At 41.4% G+C, this 18,478-nt stretch overlaps 1 protein-coding gene across 6 annotated transcripts in view; it reads left to right on the top strand.

Moving 5' to 3' along the window:
- DMD (dystrophin) overlaps positions 1-18,478 on the top strand; it is a 1,854,428-nt gene that overhangs the window by 1,791,371 nt on the left and 44,579 nt on the right. For all 6 annotated transcript variants that reach the window (XM_031673322.2, XM_072956638.1, XM_072956635.1 and 3 more), the window contains one exon: positions 2,530-2,688. In XM_031673322.2, coding sequence (XP_031529182.2) covers positions 2,530-2,688 — 159 coding nt within the window. The remainder of the gene's footprint in view (positions 1-2,529; positions 2,689-18,478) is intronic.

Genomic DNA, 18,478 nt, shown 5'->3' with positions numbered 1-18,478 from the left:
TTGGTGTTTCAGATGGTCCAGAATGTTCCCCAAACACTTTGCCTTATTCTTATTTAATGCCACACTATCACAAAGTGCAGAGTCCCAAATACTTAAATTAGATTAAATGCTTAATCTTGGACCAAACCTGCCACATACTTTAAGGGATTGGATATTAATTTTTAAAGTGCTGGCTAAGTAGTATTTTGTCCACTCATGGGGAGTGGAGATACAATCTTGGTGTAGTTGCATTGGTATTCCCATATGGTCGGTTAGTTGGGCATTTTCCTCTAGAGACCCTAAGTAGTAGATTTTTGTGATTTAGCATCTTCATGAGCAAAATAAAATGAGGCAATGTTGTGAAGGGTTTCACAAGAGGAAGTACAAATTTAGGTCACAGTTTCTTTGTGGGATGATAAGCCAGGCCTGTCAAATTTAAGGAAGGAGAGAGAGTGATGCTGAAAGTGGCAGAGAACACAGCTATGGCGGGGCACAGAGGCTTCATTACCGAGCAGGGGAACCAGACAGAGCAAGGAGCACAGAGGAGCACGCCATGAACCAGGAGCCGGAGGCAGGGGGAGCAGATTAAGAAGCTAATGTGGAGGAAAAAATTAAGGATCTGCCAACTGAAGAGTTAATTTAGAGAGAAGAAATCTAGTCAAAGTATAATAATGTTATCAGTTTTTATAAGGTATGGATGTCTCACTACTTTGTCATGGAAAATCTAGGCAAAGGGGAAAATGGTAAATTTATCATATGTAGTTTATATGGCAACCCAAAGTCACATTCAAATGAGAAACGGCCTTTAGAACGATTAGACTGAAGGAAATAGTATCAAAGTGGCATTTATGCATAAATGTTTATGTAAGGCATGAGAATAAATCATCTCATCTGGTACATAAAGGCGATCAAGTTAATAATAAAGAATAAAATCGACACTCAGCCATTCATATATGATCAAGTTACCTAAAACAAAACAACCTTTTCCCCAAACAAAACTTGGTGCATTCTTTTTCTTAGCTATGGGGAAAAGTATTAATAGAATGAATAATAAAATACTTTGACAGAAAAATAGGTAACCAAAGTATCAGCCAAATGTAAACAACCTGAATGATTTGCTTCTTTGGGTCACTGATTTGAACATGAGAAGCTCTCGCACATTCAAATTAATTCAAGTTGTATCTGTGTAATAATGGCTGCCGCCCGGTGACTGCCTAAGAGAACAGCGAGAGAAGTTTAATTCTAACTGTTCTAGCAATAAAATTTCCGAGTTTGGAAGAGGGCTAGTAAATCAGGTGGTAAAACAGCTTTTATTTTTAAATGAAATTTAGCTTTCTTTAGCTTATTCTGAGGACGTAAAATCCATTTTGACTCAGTGTTGGATGGTAAAATCATGATTATTTTGGGGGCAGGTCTGGGGAAGTGATTTGGTAGATTGGTTGGTTGATCTCACTTAAACATTTGTCTTTACCATCCAATAATTATTTTTAGTCAACTTTTAACTTCTCAACCAATTATCTGCCTTGACGGACCAAAATCGTTTAAATCAGGAGGATTTTTTCCCTCAGTATCTGAATTTTTTTTCAACTCAGAAGACAAGGAGATGAGAAAAGGAAATTAAATGAGTGTGGAGAGGGAAGTATTAACATATCATGTTACTAATATCTAGCCAGAAACAGAGCTTTAGCCTCCCGTTAAGAATAGAATGGAGTTCTTATAACTTGGAGGTACACAGGCTTTTCAGGAGCTAGGAGCATTGGGTTTAGAAAATAATTTCTCCAGTGTACTGGAGAGTTCCTGGGTTTAAGGAGAAAGATTGTAACTGCCTCCCAAAATAAAAGCCTTTGGCCTCTTGGTTGCCCAAGATTAGTCTTTAAAAGCTGCTCTAAGGAATGAGTTGTTCAGTCCTCTTATAATTAGTCACCTTAATGGCTTTTTTTTCCCTTCCAATTTTTGTGTTTCTATCTAAACAATAATTAAATGAAACAGTTGTTTTATCTGTAGTTTTATTATTGTTACCATCTTGCCTCTGTGGCTTAATAAATAAGTTCAGACTTGCTTACCAAAGCAACACTTTTGGGTTCCATTGCCTTCTACTGAAGGAAATATTTGCTCTGTCCTTTTGTGGGCTTCAGTGTTTTCCTGGTCAGTATCAACAATAGTGTGGGTGAGTGAGCAGATTATCTTGCCAGGCTTGGTAGCAAAACATTATACAGCCGTTATTATGTCGCTTAATATTTGCTAACGATTGGTTAAGCTGTCGACATGGAGCCCCAGTGTTGCTGTAATTCTGCCGTTCGTTTACCCGTGTAAATAGGCCACCCAGATTCAGTGGAGAATTTGAGCCAGGGATCCTTGGAATTGTCACCAAAATAGGATGGTAGAGCACAACCTCAACAATGTCACAGTGTCTTCAGAAGTAGGAAAAGGGGTCTAATTAATTGTTAAGAGCAAATAACTGTTTCTCTTTTAAAATACACGCCTGAGTCCCTGACCCCCAAAAGCAAAATAAGGGGGGAAAAAACCAAAACCTTTGATTTTATTTTCCAGAGATGATGAACATTTGTTAATCCAGCATTACTGCCAAAGTTTGAACCAGGACTCCCCCCTGAGCCAGCCTCGTAGTCCTGCCCAGATCTTGATTTCCTTAGAGAGTGAGGAAAGAGGGGAGCTAGAGAGAATCCTAGCAGATCTTGAGGAAGAAAACAGGTGAGTTTTCTTTCTAGCTTTGTTGTTGGTATGCAGAGCGCATACACTTGCGCACATAGAAAAGCGCCAGGAATCTTCACTTAGAGTCGTTCTATGTCTAATTGTTTGCTCCAATAATCTGCGTAGCTCCATTTACAGATTTTCTCTCTCTCATTTTTGTATCTGAAATAAGAAAATGAATGCAACAGCATAAGTAAGAACTCATACTTTAGGTGTTAAAGGAGTTAATGCTGATGGTGGTATTTGATTTGTTGCATGTGTTTCAGAGGCTTTGATTTTATATTTGAGAATAGAATGTAAGAACAAAGTAGGTCATTTAATTTTATGGTTATATGATTTGTACATGTGTTTGCCCATATTATCTATCTTAAAGCACTTAAGGAAGTAGGCTCATTGGTCATATTTGGGTATGAATTAGTTCATCTTATTTTTCATCATCAAATACAAAAATCATTTATGCTCACCGTCCTAGCAGATTAGTGAGGCAATTGCAGTTGTCAGTCATCACCCGAAAAAGATGTTCATGGGAAAAGAGCAGAAATTATGAAAGTATAAGACTAAAGACAATTTCATAATGATGGCACAGAGGACAAAGATGTAAAAATCTGGCGTACTGTGTAGTGTCAGGTTAATGCAAATCATTGGACTTTTACTTTTGTATTACATTTATTGTATCACAGGTCCCTTGGTTAAGAAAGGCTTTTTGCACATGATCACTTCTAACTCTGTGTGCCTTCTTTAGACAGATGCCACCAGGCAAGTCTTTAAAGGAGCAGTTGCTCAAATTTATGGGACTTGAGTACTTTCATCTCTTTGGTTTAGCCCAAGGCATAAAGACCTCTTAATCTAGGCAACACAGTGTGTCTGAGAACCAGTGCCCTCGGGGAGTATGTCACCTCAAGATGAAAAGGCAAACTGCCATTTATCCACTGCTGTCTGCTGCCACTGCCTTCTTTGTAGCTCTCAGTGCCACTGACCAACGCTCCTTATCTGGTCGGCTTCCCTTTAGTCTCCTTCCCAGCCCTCCAATACATCCTCTGTACTGACTTCTAGTTGCGCAGCTTTCCAGAACCAAGACCCATCATGGCGTTCTTCCTTCATTGGATTTCTGCATCTAGAAAAAAAACCCAGCTTCTCAGCTGGGCATTTAAAACCTTCCACAATGTTCTCTTGACCTGCTTTTTTCACAGCTTCATCTTTTGTACCTGTATTCTGGCCATGCTGTTGTAGCTACTGGTTCTGAATGCATCCTGCCCTCATCCACTTTCTGGGTCAAGCTCAAGCTTGCTTCTCAGCCTCACAGCCCACCCCCATCCCTCCACTGCCATATCTGGCAGAGGAGTCCTACCCGTCCTCCACGCCTTTGCTCTGAATTATTTCCCCTGTTAGATCCCTGCATTTGGAAGTAATCTATCTTTTGTTTATATTCCCAGAATACTGGACCTTTCTCAAAGAACTGTGACAGTTTGCCTTTTTATCAGCTACTCCCAGTGCCTCCCTCTGATGGAGATAGTGAATGCCTTGGGAATGAGAACTGTGTCTTAATTCTCTTCATGTCCTCTATAGTACCTAGCACAATGTGACTATTTACTGGGTGCTCCGGAAATGTTTGGTAAAACCTAAAACTACAGGGAGGATGTCACACGAGTACCATCCAGGAGGTAATATTGAACATTCAGTTGGTTTTATTGGTAACATTATTTTTGGCCTTATTTGTAAGACTGGCAATGAGTATCATGGTAGATAAAACCTTTCCCTTTACTTTACTAATAATCATCATTAGGTTCATTTATGTTAAATCTTTCAATATTTTAAAGGTCAGTCAAATAGGAAGAAAAAGCTGGGCTTGGCATTAGGAGTAAAATTTGATGTTACCCAGGAATAAAAATAGATTTGTAATATCTAATTGTTGCTGTTGTATAATATGTCTTCTTACCTCATTGGTCAAGAGCTCTGTCTTATTATTAGCATGCTTCCCTTCCATACCGTGACAGCCAGGCCAAGTGTTGGTGAAGAGTACTGAAGCTACCATTTATATATATTTCATCCTTTTCAGGGCACTTGAATGCATTTTGGGTCATTTAATCTTCCTAAAAGTTCTGTATGGAAGATGGATGGAAAAATGCAGGTTCAGAGAGGTTCAAATGGTTTGACCCAGATTTCACATTCGCCAGTGGCAGAACCAATTTCAAATCCAGATTTTCTGACTCTAAATAGCCAACTCAGCCTTGCACCAGAGCATAAAGAAGAGTCATTCTGTGTAAAAATCATTTGCATGGAATTGTGCATTCTTTATAAATATCATTTATGTAGAATTGTGGCACATTCCATGGAATGTACCTTAACTTGAGGGAATAATTTTAGGACCAGACATGAATAAACCAGTCCATCTATATGTGGTACAGTGATAACCACTTTACCCTGAAAGATGTCCAAGAGCATTCCTCAAGAATGAGATGGTTTATTCTCTGAAAGAAAAAATAAATTACACCAGGGCTGCTTAAAGGTCCAAAATGAAGAACCTGCTGTTACTGCAAATCTTTCTGTAAGTTATCTTGACCCTCAAGTAAAGGTCAGGATGGCCTTCCTTCTTTCTCTGTCTACTTTATCACATTTTCACTTCCTCTCAAATCCCAAAGAAATATCTCTGCAGAGCTCCCCTCCTGGAAGTAGCCTGTCTGCTTCCCTTTGCTCTTCGTCTCCTGTCGTCTTGCATTTCTTCTCAAAGAGCTTCAGAGCCATAGCTTTGCCTTCATGGTCCTTGAATTCAGTGTTGCTTAAGGAGCCTTTAGTTCACCATTTCCTATCTTTCCGCTGAGAGAATCCATGGGAGGTCATTAGATGCACCGCCCTCAGTGCCTGCCAAGCTGGCTATATTTCCCAAGTCAGATGGCCTACATGATATGACAACTCCAAGCATGCTTTTAGAGAAAACGGGGAAGAATATTTAAAATTGGGAGTGTCCTGTGTCCTTCGGACATGTACTTACTATATCTGTGTATTTTGTGTTCCTTTATTCTGTAGCAAGAACTTGTCTCCGAATGACACTTAGCAAAGGAAAGAGGCTTGGAGATCACCATTCCTGACCAGACATCTTATTGAATTCTGTTATTCTTATTCATGACACCTCCCCACCATCCCCTTGGAAAACAGGAAGTGGCTAATTAGGAAGTGTCTCAGGGGTGTCTTATCTCTGTCTTTAGAATTCTATTTCTCCCAGTCGTTGCACGGAGCATTCAATAAATATTTGTTGAATAAGTTAATGAATAAATGAATTGAAATGAAGCTGAATTTATTTTCCTTGTAGCACTCATGCATGTACTTTTGGCTGAAATTCTTTTTACAACCTAATTTCATAGAGAAAAGCCTTTTGAAAGCTTTTCTTCTGCTTGCTTTTCAGAATACGTCCCTGTTACAAACTTCTTTGATTAGCGCCAAGCATTGCTTTGTCATAAATTTAGAACGTTCAAAATTCATTTTCTAAATCCTAAGCCCTGCATGTCTCCCCCCCACTGGCATTCTCTGATTCTTGGCTTATGCCACAAAGATAAGGCGGAAGCTCTGAGCAAAAGCTTAGAATTTTCTCAATAGTGTCTCTCATTAATTTGAGTGACTAGTGACTTAGACAATCTTTAATGTTTCACTTCTGCATAGTGTCTCTCCCTCATACCACAGAGAACTCTGATTCACCTGTTTGGTAGACCAGTTGGATGTTGAGAATTTGCTCCATTGTGTATCCTTGGCGTTGCAAAAGTTTTCTTTTTTCCTGCCTAGATTAAAGCCTACAATCTCCTGACTTAAATCTGTAGTGGCACCTTATAACATATTTTTCTCTGCACTGTCTAAATGAACTCAGACTTGCTCTGAAATTCTATGTACGACCCTAACAATGAAAAGGTACCCTTTATGAGAGACAAAAACCCATTCTCATTCTGCTGCCTGCACATCAAATTCATTAGGTTGCTCCCAAGCCTAAAAGGAGGGTAAATGCTAACCTGATCTGCTGTGAAGTGTAAAGTTAATTCGAGTTGTTAGGAGATGTAACATGACAACGGGGGACTCTGGGCTCTTAGTACCTACTCAGTACCTTTCATGTGTCTTTTTGGGCGACCAGTCACGATGCAGCCTCAGTCTGAGTTTCCTCTTGCTCCTTTTCATTCCTCCACTGGTTATACAGACCGTTAATGTTACGTTCAGAGAAGTTCTAGATCAGTCACTTGTACCACTGAGTTAAACTAGCTGGAGATCGTGATCCTGTTGCTTTGCCTTGTAAATGATGGGTGACTGCGCCTGGGGCTGGTGGTTTTCAGTCTTCACAGTCTCAGGACGTCTTTATTCCGTGTTCCTTCCTTCGGTCTTCGTATGAGTCTCAAATGATGGTAAGGAGATGGCCAAGAGGAAGGGAAGCTGAAAGGGTTCAGGAGTGGGCGTTCCAAGCAGTAAGGAGCATAAACAGGGGTGTCAGGGAGGAGCAGCAGCGCATGATTGGGAAACCGCAAGCCATGTGTGACTTCTGTAAGAGGGCAAGAAGCGGGAGGAGATGAGACCAGGCAGGTGGGGAAGGACACGGTGTCATACTGCGGCTCCTCACCTGGTACAGGGAGCCACTCCTGGGTGCCAGCCAGCAGTCATGCTGTTGGATTGACACTTCGATGCATCACTCGGGCAGCTGTGTTGGGAGTGAGTGTGAAAAGCACGATCCAGGAAGAAGGTAGTCAAACTGGGCATGAGTGTGGAAGCCCAGGAAAGAGATGATAAGGGCCTAAAGGCAGGTTGTAGAAATGGGGAGGATGGGCTGAATTTGAGTGCTGTTTTAGGGGAGGGGCTGAGCTGTTTGGCTGCTTCCGTGGGTCTGGGGCGGGAAAGCACGAGTCCCCAGTTCTGGCCCGTGCGTGGCGAGAAGGTGGTTGTTGGCAGCGGGGACCGACGATGCAGGAGGAGTAGGGGCAGGTTGGTTCTTTCACTCAGCCGTGTTGATAGAGGGCCCTCCTCAAGGGTCGAGTAGCTGGAAGGTGGTGAATGGGCTACAGGAGACGGTGAGTTTGAGGCGCCGGTGACTCAGCCACGTACACGTGTCTGACAGTGAGAAAGGGAGCTGTGGAGCTTGCGGGACAGGTGTGGGCCAGAGAGGACAGAGCTGTGAGGCACCAGCTCACCAATGAAGTTGAAACTGAGAGTGAATTTATCTCCCCAGGGAGCGCGTGGCAGATGGAGGGCACTGGGCCTGGTAGTAAAATGTTTATTTAGTTACTTTGATCATTTAATCCACACAGAGTATGAGATATCTGAAGGATTCAGAAGGCATATGGAGAACCGTGAGTCTCTCTCTAGCCCTGTCCCCTGGCTGTGGTGCTCCCAGCTCTGGGGCCCAGCCACCACCTTTTCTGGTTTCTCGTGTAGCCTTTCAAAGATACTCTCCACGTATGCAGATATTTACACATACGTTTGTGGGTTTGGGGATTATTTGACACAGTGCTGAGTAGTGTTCCCACTGGTCTTCTGTTGGTACTTAAAGATCCCTGATTTCTTTCCATGTGCTGGAGGAATATGCCAGAAAAAGAGGGGAGGAGAGCATGGGAGTGGTAGGAGCAGCTTCCCAGAGGAGGCAGGAGGGAGAGGGGCAGCAGGGCACAGGAGGAGGCATGGTTTTGAGTGGGAGAAGGGCCCCCTGAGAAAATAGCATTGTCGGTGAGGAACTGAGGGTAGGGAAGGGGGGCCAGGAAGATAACACTGAATGTTAACTTTCCAGTAGACATCCTTGGTAATTAGTACGGAAACGGATTCCGACAGCTGGTCTGTACATGGCTATTAAGCTGGATTAGGGGGAAAAGAGGAGTATACAAGAAATGCAATGAAACGGGGCCTTCATGTCACTTGGCAGTTTGAGCCCCCAAGCAAAGGGCCGCAGCGCCTTTTTATTTTTATTTCTTTATTTCATTTTTCAGTAAGGAGAGACTTTATTTGAAAGGATTATTGCATGGGGGGAGAGGGACTATTGCCATAGGGAGCATGCAAGTGTGTAAAGAGTTAGGCAAAAAGTGGTTTTCTTTCATAGAGAGGAGTGACAAAGCTGGAGGCTCTTTCGCCCTGAGCCCAGTCAGCTCTCAGGAGGGCCGGCATCCGGGGCCAGGCTGAGAGTGGGCCAAAGGTCAGAGGCCCGGAGGAAGGAGGGACGCTTAGCCACAGTTTGATTAACAAGCATTTTGTCCAGTTGATCAATGGGAATGAAACAGTTCAGGTAATCCTTTATTAGGCAAAGGATGGGAATTAGTAGGATTCGTGTCTAGCCTTGTCTTTGGTCAGCAGTGGGGGCATCCTTGAGTGTTACCTTAGTCATTTGGGGAAGGATGGTTTTTTGTTGTAATCTTTTTTTCCAGGACATGACCAGGAGGGGGATTTCTCCACCCTCGCTCTTTTCAGGTAATTTTCCACACTGTCGATGATAAAACCTCCAGGACCCGAAGTCACTCGATGCAGAGCCTTTTTAGATAAAGGGAGCTAGTTTCCCCTCAGAAAGCAGACCGCCAGGCTCTTTCATGGCAAGAGAAGCCACTGTATGGAGGGAAGCGGAAGGGCCTACCCATTGCATTTAATAAGCTGTGCATGAGGCAAGCGCCTCAGCTCTCCCCAGGCGGGGACGGCAGTTACTCGGGCTGGGGTCACCATGTTTCAGAGGCTCAGTTTCTAACTAACCAATCCGATACTTAGATCTCCTTCAGTCTATCCAGAGTTAATCACAGCTGGAGGGGACCAGTTCATCCTATCCAATTCATGGATGTAAATAGATTACCCAGAATGGCAATTTATTTCCCCCTTTATCCAAATTCTCCCTCTTTTTAACTGTCTTGTTATACTAAGTGTATTTATGTTGCATTAAATCTTTTTGGGGCAACAGCGAGAGGTTTAAGTACAAATAGTAAATCTATTTAGATGGGGAATGTATATATTTTTTAAAGACTGGAGTTGTCACTCCATTCTAGAGTCCTCTGTCTTAGATGTCCTGGAGATGAAAACCAAAATAAAATTGTCTACTGAGCCTGGATCTTGGCCTAGGAGATTGGATAGTTATGAAGACTACTTCATATCACAGGGAAACCAGAGTACCCCTCTAATGAGAATAATATTCACAACTTACTGGGACAGCTGCCATCTTCCTAGAATAGGCTGGATAAAAGCTGAAATTCTTAAAATCCAGTTTCCCTTTTTAGATCTTCCATGAAGACCCTCATCCTCCTCTTGGCTTTTATTACCAGACCATCCTGCTATAATAGAATTGACTGTACTGTTAAGTTTCCTTAGTTACTTTCCAGGCCTGAGGATATCATTCCATTCACTTCAACAGATAATTAGTGAATGCTTAACAGGTTTTTCAACCTGCCAGGAGTATGTAAAGGAACAAGATTAGTTCTTACCCTCATGGAGCTCAAAATTTAATAAAAAGGCATTAAAATATAAAGAACTAATTAGAACCCAGTGTTACAAGTGATCGAGGGGCACAGAGGTGAAGGATTAATTCTGTCTGAGGGATCGGAGAGACTTTTACAAAGAGAGTTGAAGATAAAGATTGAATAGGAGTTTTCCAGACTGCGAGAGTAGAGGGTAAGGATGAGCTTTCCAGACTGCTGGGGCAGCGAGCAATGTGGGGCCAGAGCACAAGATGAAAGGATCAAGAGAGTAGTGGTGTGGTAGGTGCAGTCCCACTGTTTAAATGGCTTCATGTGTCAGACAAAGGAGTTTGGATTTTATTTTATAAGCAGTTGATCAGTGAAGGTTTTTTGAGGTGGGGATGATTGAGAAAAGTAATTACAGGCAGGGAGCTAAAGCCGTGGAGATTGGTAGAAGGAAAGTGGAATCATTCATTGGAAGATGGACAGGTTCTGAACTAAGAATGTCTTAGGCAAGTGAGGAAGGGATGAAGAAACGGGAAGGCCACTGAATGAATGAGGCCAGGGGAGGTGGGAAAGGGATGAACTGCGTGTTACGAAATTGTTTAATGAGGGAACTGGGAAATAATCATTAAAAAGCAAAACAACATAGAACACACAAGAAAAGCTACTGATTAGCCGAGGTCAATGGATAGAGAAAAAGAACTATGTATTTTAGGCATACTGAGTTCTGTTTGCCCAAGGAGATTCAAGTGGAAATGTCCTATGCTGATTTTATGTATTCACTTTCCAAGAAGGAATTTAAATAAAAAAAAGAAGAAGAAAGCAAGCCTAGCAGTAAGATTCCTGAAATATAATTAGTAAATCAGTGAACATAGTAGAGATTGGCTTAGTTGATATAATTGTGTTTAAAATTTGGTCTGAGGTTCCCTGCAGCCAGGGGGAGAAGAGGAAGCAGTGATTTGTCTCTCTCTCAATGTTGGGTGAAAGAAGCATGCAGTTTTCTAAGGAAACACCATAGTTTTCTTGGCTCTAAATAACAGTAAAAAACAAATAGCTGTCATTTGACTGCTTGCTATGGACTGGAACCGTTTTGAGTACATGTAAGATCTTATTTAATCCTCACAACAACCCTATGAAGAAGAGGCTGTTTCCCAAATAAAGACTCCGTGGCACTGAGTATGAAGGACATGTCATACAGCTAGCAAGGAATGGGGCCTGGATTCAAACTCAGGCATTCCTGGACTCATAACAGTGTTAATGCTTGGTGTGATTACTGGCCAGTGTCCTTATCAGTATTTTTATGACAAAGACCAAAGGAAATTTTATGTGGCTGCCTCTAGTGCCCTTTATTAATTGTGGCTATCTTACCACTAAAGACCAAACAAATGATGACAGTTCTCCATAGACGGTGGTCACTGTTGCCCAAAATGTGTTCTGCAGAATACCTCTAAGATAATCTAAAGAAAACTGATTCTAAAGACGGATAAACTTTGGAAACGGTTGTATTGGAAAGTCTTGATTCATCTGCATTTGCATTAAAGAGTACGGGAAAAACTTGATTAGCTTTGTTTAACCCAGCGTTGGTTACACATACTTGTCCTCAGCCCAATTCTAATGTTCTGTAGATCTTACTTTGGTAAGAAATTCAAGTCTGTACGAATGCCTCTGCAGAGGAAGCCTGGATTTTTCTCACAAAAGTCACTTCTGATTTGTTCTAGTAGTAAAGTCCTAGAAACCCAGAGACCGAAATGATTTAGTCTGGAAAATTTAAAGATATGTGTTAAATCATCTCTCATAACAATAGAAAGTTCTATGTAGTTTTTTTTATGGAACATCCCACTGTGAGTGGCCTGGCTTTGTAATTAAACTACCAAAAAGAATTTCCACCAGTAACTTTACAAAGTGAACTTGCTATGTGGAGTGCTTAATTGTTGGTAATTGATTGAATTTCAAAGGATGTCTATGCCAAAGACAGCAACTTTTGTTTCTATCACAGTTACTGTTTGATTTTGCTTTTTAAGTTGTTAGATGCAAAGGCCAATTGTTACTTGAGGCCTCTCCTGGGTTGTGATACAGAAGTGTGTTATCAACACATGGGAAGATATTAAGAGGAATGCAGGGGTAACATTCATCTCCATGACAGATTAAGCTACACGTTTGAAAGATGTGTGGCTAGTATGTGGCCCTGTGTAATGCCACTTGCGGAAGCTGATTCTTTGTCTGGCACTGAAGTTTCAGAGGTAAGTGATCGGTGAATCAACCTTGTGTGACTTGGTGCTTAGCAAGTTTAAGTTCACAGAACCCATGGCTAATGGAGACATCCAGGAGACTACTGAAAAAGAAAGATCTGGAGTCTAGAAGGGAAGTCTGGGTTGAGGAGTAATGGGCTGGGGAGATGGGGTCATGGGCTTTAGAGGAGCTAGAAGCCTTGGGAAAGGACAGGGTCCTCCTTAGGAGGAGAATACATGTGGAAAGAAGACCAAGGACCTCCTGGTGTGCGTGACTGTAGTTGGCTGTACCCAGTCAGAAATGATTTCCTGCTGTGTTAATACTGCTGCAGATGACTACCTTTTTTTTTTTTTTTTACTATGTTAATAATTAAAGTTGGTCTTTTTCTGTATCTCCAAAATCTGGGTTACCTTTTGGTGCCACTCTGTCTGCTAACTACAGGTTATAAGTAAATCCATATGATCCTTTTTCTATAATTTCCTAGGAAATCAGGGTGATTATTTCAAAGATAGGAATAACCTATAGTTCCAGCTTTAGCCCTGAGCATAGTTCCCGGTCCTTTTGCATTAGTGTGAGGTTTGTCCCATATGCCAGACGGTGAGCTCTTGAAGGAAAAGGGACCATGTCTTACGTATCTTTCTCTCTCTAGTGCTGGGTGTAGAAATATGTGTTGATTAAGTGAATGGATGAATGCCCTTTGGAGGTTTCCTGTTCCCTGCTGGATTTTTTGGCTGACTTTCACCTGTCTTCTTGTTTTTGTCATTTCTTATGTTGTTGTTCTTCCCACAAATCCTTTAATATACCTCTTTGGGTTGTTGTATCATTTTCCATTCGACTGGAAACATTGAAGTTGTTTAAGTTAACCCAGAGTTGAGCATTTTCTGGGCTTATTTTTAGGCTCGCTCTTAAAATCATCATCTGAAAATCCTGAGAAGTGTCTATGTAGATAAGTCTGCAGGCATATTCACACCATTTTTTCCTTACGTACGTGGGTTGAACTTGATTCTGTCATATAGTAGGAGAGAGCATTGGAAAGTTACTGACCTCACTGGGGAAATATCTTTTGTAGCATGAGAAATAGGATTTTGAATCTAGAACTTGTTTTTATAAGAGCTTTATCAAGATGTAATTAACATACAGTTCACTCATTTAAAGTGTGTAAGTCACTAGTTATTCACAGAGTTGTGCAACCATTGTCACATTATCAATTTTAGGACAATTTCCTCACCCAAAAAAGAAACCCCATACTCAATTTCAGTCACTCTCCATTTCTCCCAAAGCAATACCACCCCAGCCCTAGACAATCAATGATCTACTTTGTTTCTATGGATTTGCTTATTCTGGACATTTCATGGAAATAGAATCATACAATATATCTGTAGCTGGCTTCTGTCACATAGCAGAATATTTTAAAAGGATACCCATGTTGTCGCCTTTATTAGTACTTCATTTTTGTTAGTGAATGATACTCTGTCATTTGGAAATACATTTCTTAAATTCATCCAGCAGTAAATGGACATTTCAGTTGTTTTCACTTATTGGCTATTATGGATAATGTGGCCATGAACATTTGTGTCTGAGTATAAGGACTTACTTTTTTTAAATGATCCTGTAGTTTCTGTCACTGTAATAGAGGAATCCATAGGATCAGATGTGGTAAAAGTGCACAGCAGTGCATGCCAGGAAGTGAAAAACAGGCCATCAGGATAAATTTACTGGGAGAACTTAAGGCCAAGTCTAACTACTCGTGAGGGACTCAAGCCGGGACACACAAAGCTTAAAATTATGATTCTCCTGCAGACTGTTACTGCTTTTTGCTGAGCAAAGACAAAGTCTGATGTTTTACTGTATTTGTCTGAAACACACTTTCCCCAGTGGTACTATTCCTGGACTACACTTCCTTATTTCTGAAACCTTCCCAATCAGAGTGTGCCTTTTGAATGGTTAAGACTAGTCAGTGTCCTTTTTGTCTTGGGTTTTGTTCCTCTTCCTTATTTTCAGGTATCACAGTTAGGATTGCTTTTTTTTAATGCATTCTTCTCTTCTTGTGGTGAACTTTTGATGAATACATGTATTATTAGACAGGGCTGTGTTAGTCTCTGATCAGGAATTTGTGGAAAAGAAAAGTCTCAGTCATTGAAGATAAAAAATACCTAAAGCCAGTTAATACTCTCAGGTTCTGTCTCGTGGAACTCGAACAAGGTATAGATAGATACGTCAAGGGCATAGCTTGAGCATAGAGTATATCTATGAACTCTGTAGACTTGGTCTGAACAGTTTATTACAGCAGTAAGCTATGGACCAAAATTGATAACTTTGTCACATGCCTAGCAGATTTGGTCAAATCTAAGGAAATCTCATCCTAGCGGTCTTATTGCCTCAGTGATTTCATTTGGCCCAGATGCTCAGCTGTGATACACTTTACTGTAACACAGATGATGGAACATACACAGTAATTCCCAGATTCTGGGGTAGCTACAATGACTGGTGAGGCAGGGGGCTAGAATTAAAGACAGCAAATGATGAACCAGTTTCTAAGCACTATATATATATATATTTTTTTTTTTTTCTGTCAAGCTCAATACATCTTTCTTTTGGTAAGAAGCTTTCAGCACACCCGAGATTCCAAATCTAAGAAGTACAGAATATATAGAGAAAGAAGTCATAACAACTATGAACGCTTAGAGTGGGTTGGGTCTGGTTCTCACCGAGTTGTTCGTGTGGAATACAGAGCACAGTGGCTCACCGATCCTGCTGATGGGATGAGTGTGGAAGTCGGTTGTCTGGCTTCAGCAACGGACAGAGCCTAGCTGTCAGTCAAGGTCTTTCTGACTCCAAAACCATGCTCTCAAACCCTATTCTAATTATCGCCTCAGCCATGGGTGGTAGAAGGCACCAAAAGGGCAGTGTGCCAAAAAGAAATTGTTATTTTTTCTTTACATGCTTCAGCATCACCTGTAAAGCGCAGATATCACTGGAAGAAATGGTACATTATTATAAAATCCCAGTAAGGTTTATTCAGTAGGAAAGGGGTTGGAAATTAAGAGCTCGGAATGCATTAAAAGAGGACAATATTAAGAGACAAGGATTAGAAACAGGAGCCTGGGGGTTCCTGCCATTTTTACCATTTTGCTTAAGGCAGACCTAAAATATGCATACTTTTACTTCCCACCCTATGAGCATCTCCTTAATTAACAATGGGAGTGCCAAGGCATATTAATGTCTCTTTCCATCTAGTTTAGGGGTATTTTTGACTGTGTTTGATACAATTTTACAGTATTGCTTTAAATATTTTAATTATAATTGGAAAAGGCGCTGTGCAATTTCCAGTTTTTTAAATACCTCATGCTTGTGAAATTTGTCTTCCTCTTTTTTTTAGAAAGTGCTAATTTGCTAGATTTATAGTTGCTGTAATAGTTCTGTATGATTTACTACATTTGCCTGAATCCAGATTGGTGGATATGATTTAGCTGTTTTTAATACTGCATCAGGCTAAAGCTGGACTTCTCTGGGTCTCATCTTTTTAGATGCAAACCTTTGTAGTTGTTCCCACTTTATGAAAAAGATCCTGTGTGCGTGTTCATGCTTTAATATACAGTTTAATATATAAGACTATTAAGAAAACCTTGATCACTGGAAAGTGATCCTCATACAAGTATATAATTACACGCAGTAGGGACATTTCATTTAAAGGGTAGAAAACCTACAATGAAAACACATGACATCTGTAAATTAAGAGGATTACACAAAGATTGAAGTAATGTTCTTTATTATAGCTAGCATGTAGGTAGTTGTGACTGCTAGCCGGGCCAGATGCTGTCATGTTTTCAGCAGGTAGAGGTAAGGCCAATTTGAGTCATCTCTTATATCCATTAGCTAGTTGAGAAAAATGAACGTAACTTTGTATCTGGACAACCACGCTTATACATGTGATGACACAAAATGAATCAGATAGAGCCACATAGTTGTAGAATGGAGGGATTTTTGTAAGCTCTATGGAGAATAAGAAATTAATAATGAATGGCAGACTTTTTCTTTAGCAAGAGTGGTTACAGGAAGAAATTGTGGTGGCAGACGCCATGTGAAGTGAATTTGAATTAGTGTTCTTTAGGGAGCTACCAGAGAAATATGATTTACAAGATAATCAAGAACGTAAATATATTCTCCGTGGAGTAGTTGTCTGATCCCTGACATATATTCCTGTGTATTGATATGACTCCACAAATACATTCCAACACTTAGAGAATCAACAGGGGTGAAATGTACATGTGTAACTTCAAGAATAGCGAAATATATATTGGTAGCAATATAAATTGACAGCCGACTGTTATAATGAGCAGATTGTGCACTTGTGGTTAAGGTTTCAAACCACTCACCTTGGAACACTGTTAAGTATCTCACTGATCTTTTGTGGGAATGATATCCCCTATGTGCTTTATAAATACTGCATCCCAAAAAACTAGCATTATGATATACTTGAAAAGGTCTTGACATAGATGTTTTTAAATATAAGGAGACAACTTAATTCATAAGGGCTAAATGGCTTCATTCTGTAACCCCTAACACAGCTCTATAACGATGACCACATGTATTAGGAAATGTTTAGTAAACGTTCTCTCTAGTTCAACCCTTTGAACATTAATTTTTGTTGATAATCTTCATGAAAATTGATAAATACCTGTAAAAGAGAATTTAGACTTAAAGAACTTTGTATTTTACTTGGTTTCTGGCCGAGATATTTCTTTTGTGCTATTTCTCGTGCTATTTCTGGCTTTTCAAACCTTTAACCTAACAGCTTGTCCTGCCTGAGAGCTTCAGGAGGAAAAACTAGTTCCTCAAAATCAAGTTTGTTATTGAGCATAATAGAAAGTGTATGTTTGTCACATATTTGTTTAGGAAACGGGACTTGTTTGGCTCATTGAACCCTGTTCTGGTAAATTGAGATTTGAATGAGTACTAAGGGAACCTTGCCCAGACATCTACATAATCAACATGTCCTGGTAGACTTCTGATGAACATACCGTTAAGTTTTCAATTTAAGGCATCTTCTTCTGCTCCTGCCGTTTATCAAGTAGTGTGTAATATATGGAGTGGGAAAAAAACTGAGAACACCACAGCAGAGCTGCAAAACAAGATGAACATCTCTGTGGGCCAGAAATGGGGAGGTATGGGCAACAGGACATGGTGAGCAGTGTGTGGGGCTACCTTGGTGGACTGTCAACTCCTGCTCTAGTAACAGGGATTAAATTCTTCTCACCAGGTGGTGACACAGAGCCAGGAATTTGAAATCAGGGCCCCACAAAAACACATCTGGAGAGACACATACTCATACTCACTTATACTTGAAAGGAAAATGAAAAAAAAAATTTGGACTGTGGTAGGGGACTACAGCTTACATGTAGCCATGGACCTAATGAGTAGAGCCTGGAAAAGAAGTGAGGAGTGTGGTGGTTGAGAAGGGGAGCATCACAGCCTTGAAACAAGCACCTGAACCACGCTGCCTGGAGATGAAATTAGCAGTCAGTGCCTTCGTATCGCTCAATGCAGGATCAGCAAGTTACCAAGATAAGACGTAGCTCCAGACAAAAGCGAGTTCAGAAGGAGAGGAAGGAAGGACTGCCTGCCTCTCTGCCTCTCTGCCTCTCTGCCTCTCTGCCTCTCTGCCTCTCTGCCTCTCTGCCTCTCTGCCTCTCTGCCTCTCTGCCTCTCTGCCTCTCTGCCTCTCTGCCTCTCTGCCTCTCTGCCTCTCTGCCTCTCTGCCTCTCTGCCTCTCTGCCTCTCTGCCTCTCTGCCTCTCTGCCTCTCTGCCTCTCTGCCTCTCTGCCTCTCTGCCTCTCTGCCTCTCTGCCTCTCTGCCTCTCTGCCTCTCTGCCTCTCTGCCTCTCTGCCTCTCTGCCTCTCTGCCTCTCTGCCTCTCTGCCTCTCTGCCTCTCTGCCTCTCTGCCTCTCTGCCTCTCTGCCTCTCTGCCTCTCTGCCTCTCTGCCTCTCTGCCTCTCTGCCTCTCTGCCTCTCTGCCTCTCTGCCTCTCTGCCTCTCTGCCTCTCTGCCTCTCTGCCTCTCTGCCTCTCTGCCTCTCTGCCTCTCTGCCTCTCTGCCTCTCTGCCTCTCTGCCTCTCTGCCTCTCTGCCTCTCTGCCTCTCTGCCTCTCTGCCTCTCTGCCTCTCTGCCTCTC

Source organism: Vicugna pacos, chromosome X (assembly GCF_048564905.1).
Source record: "Vicugna pacos chromosome X, VicPac4, whole genome shotgun sequence".
Classification (NCBI taxonomy): domain Eukaryota; kingdom Metazoa; phylum Chordata; class Mammalia; order Artiodactyla; family Camelidae; genus Vicugna; species Vicugna pacos.
The sequence above is the reverse complement of the archived record's forward strand: the minus strand, read 5'-3'. Positions and strand labels throughout refer to the sequence as shown.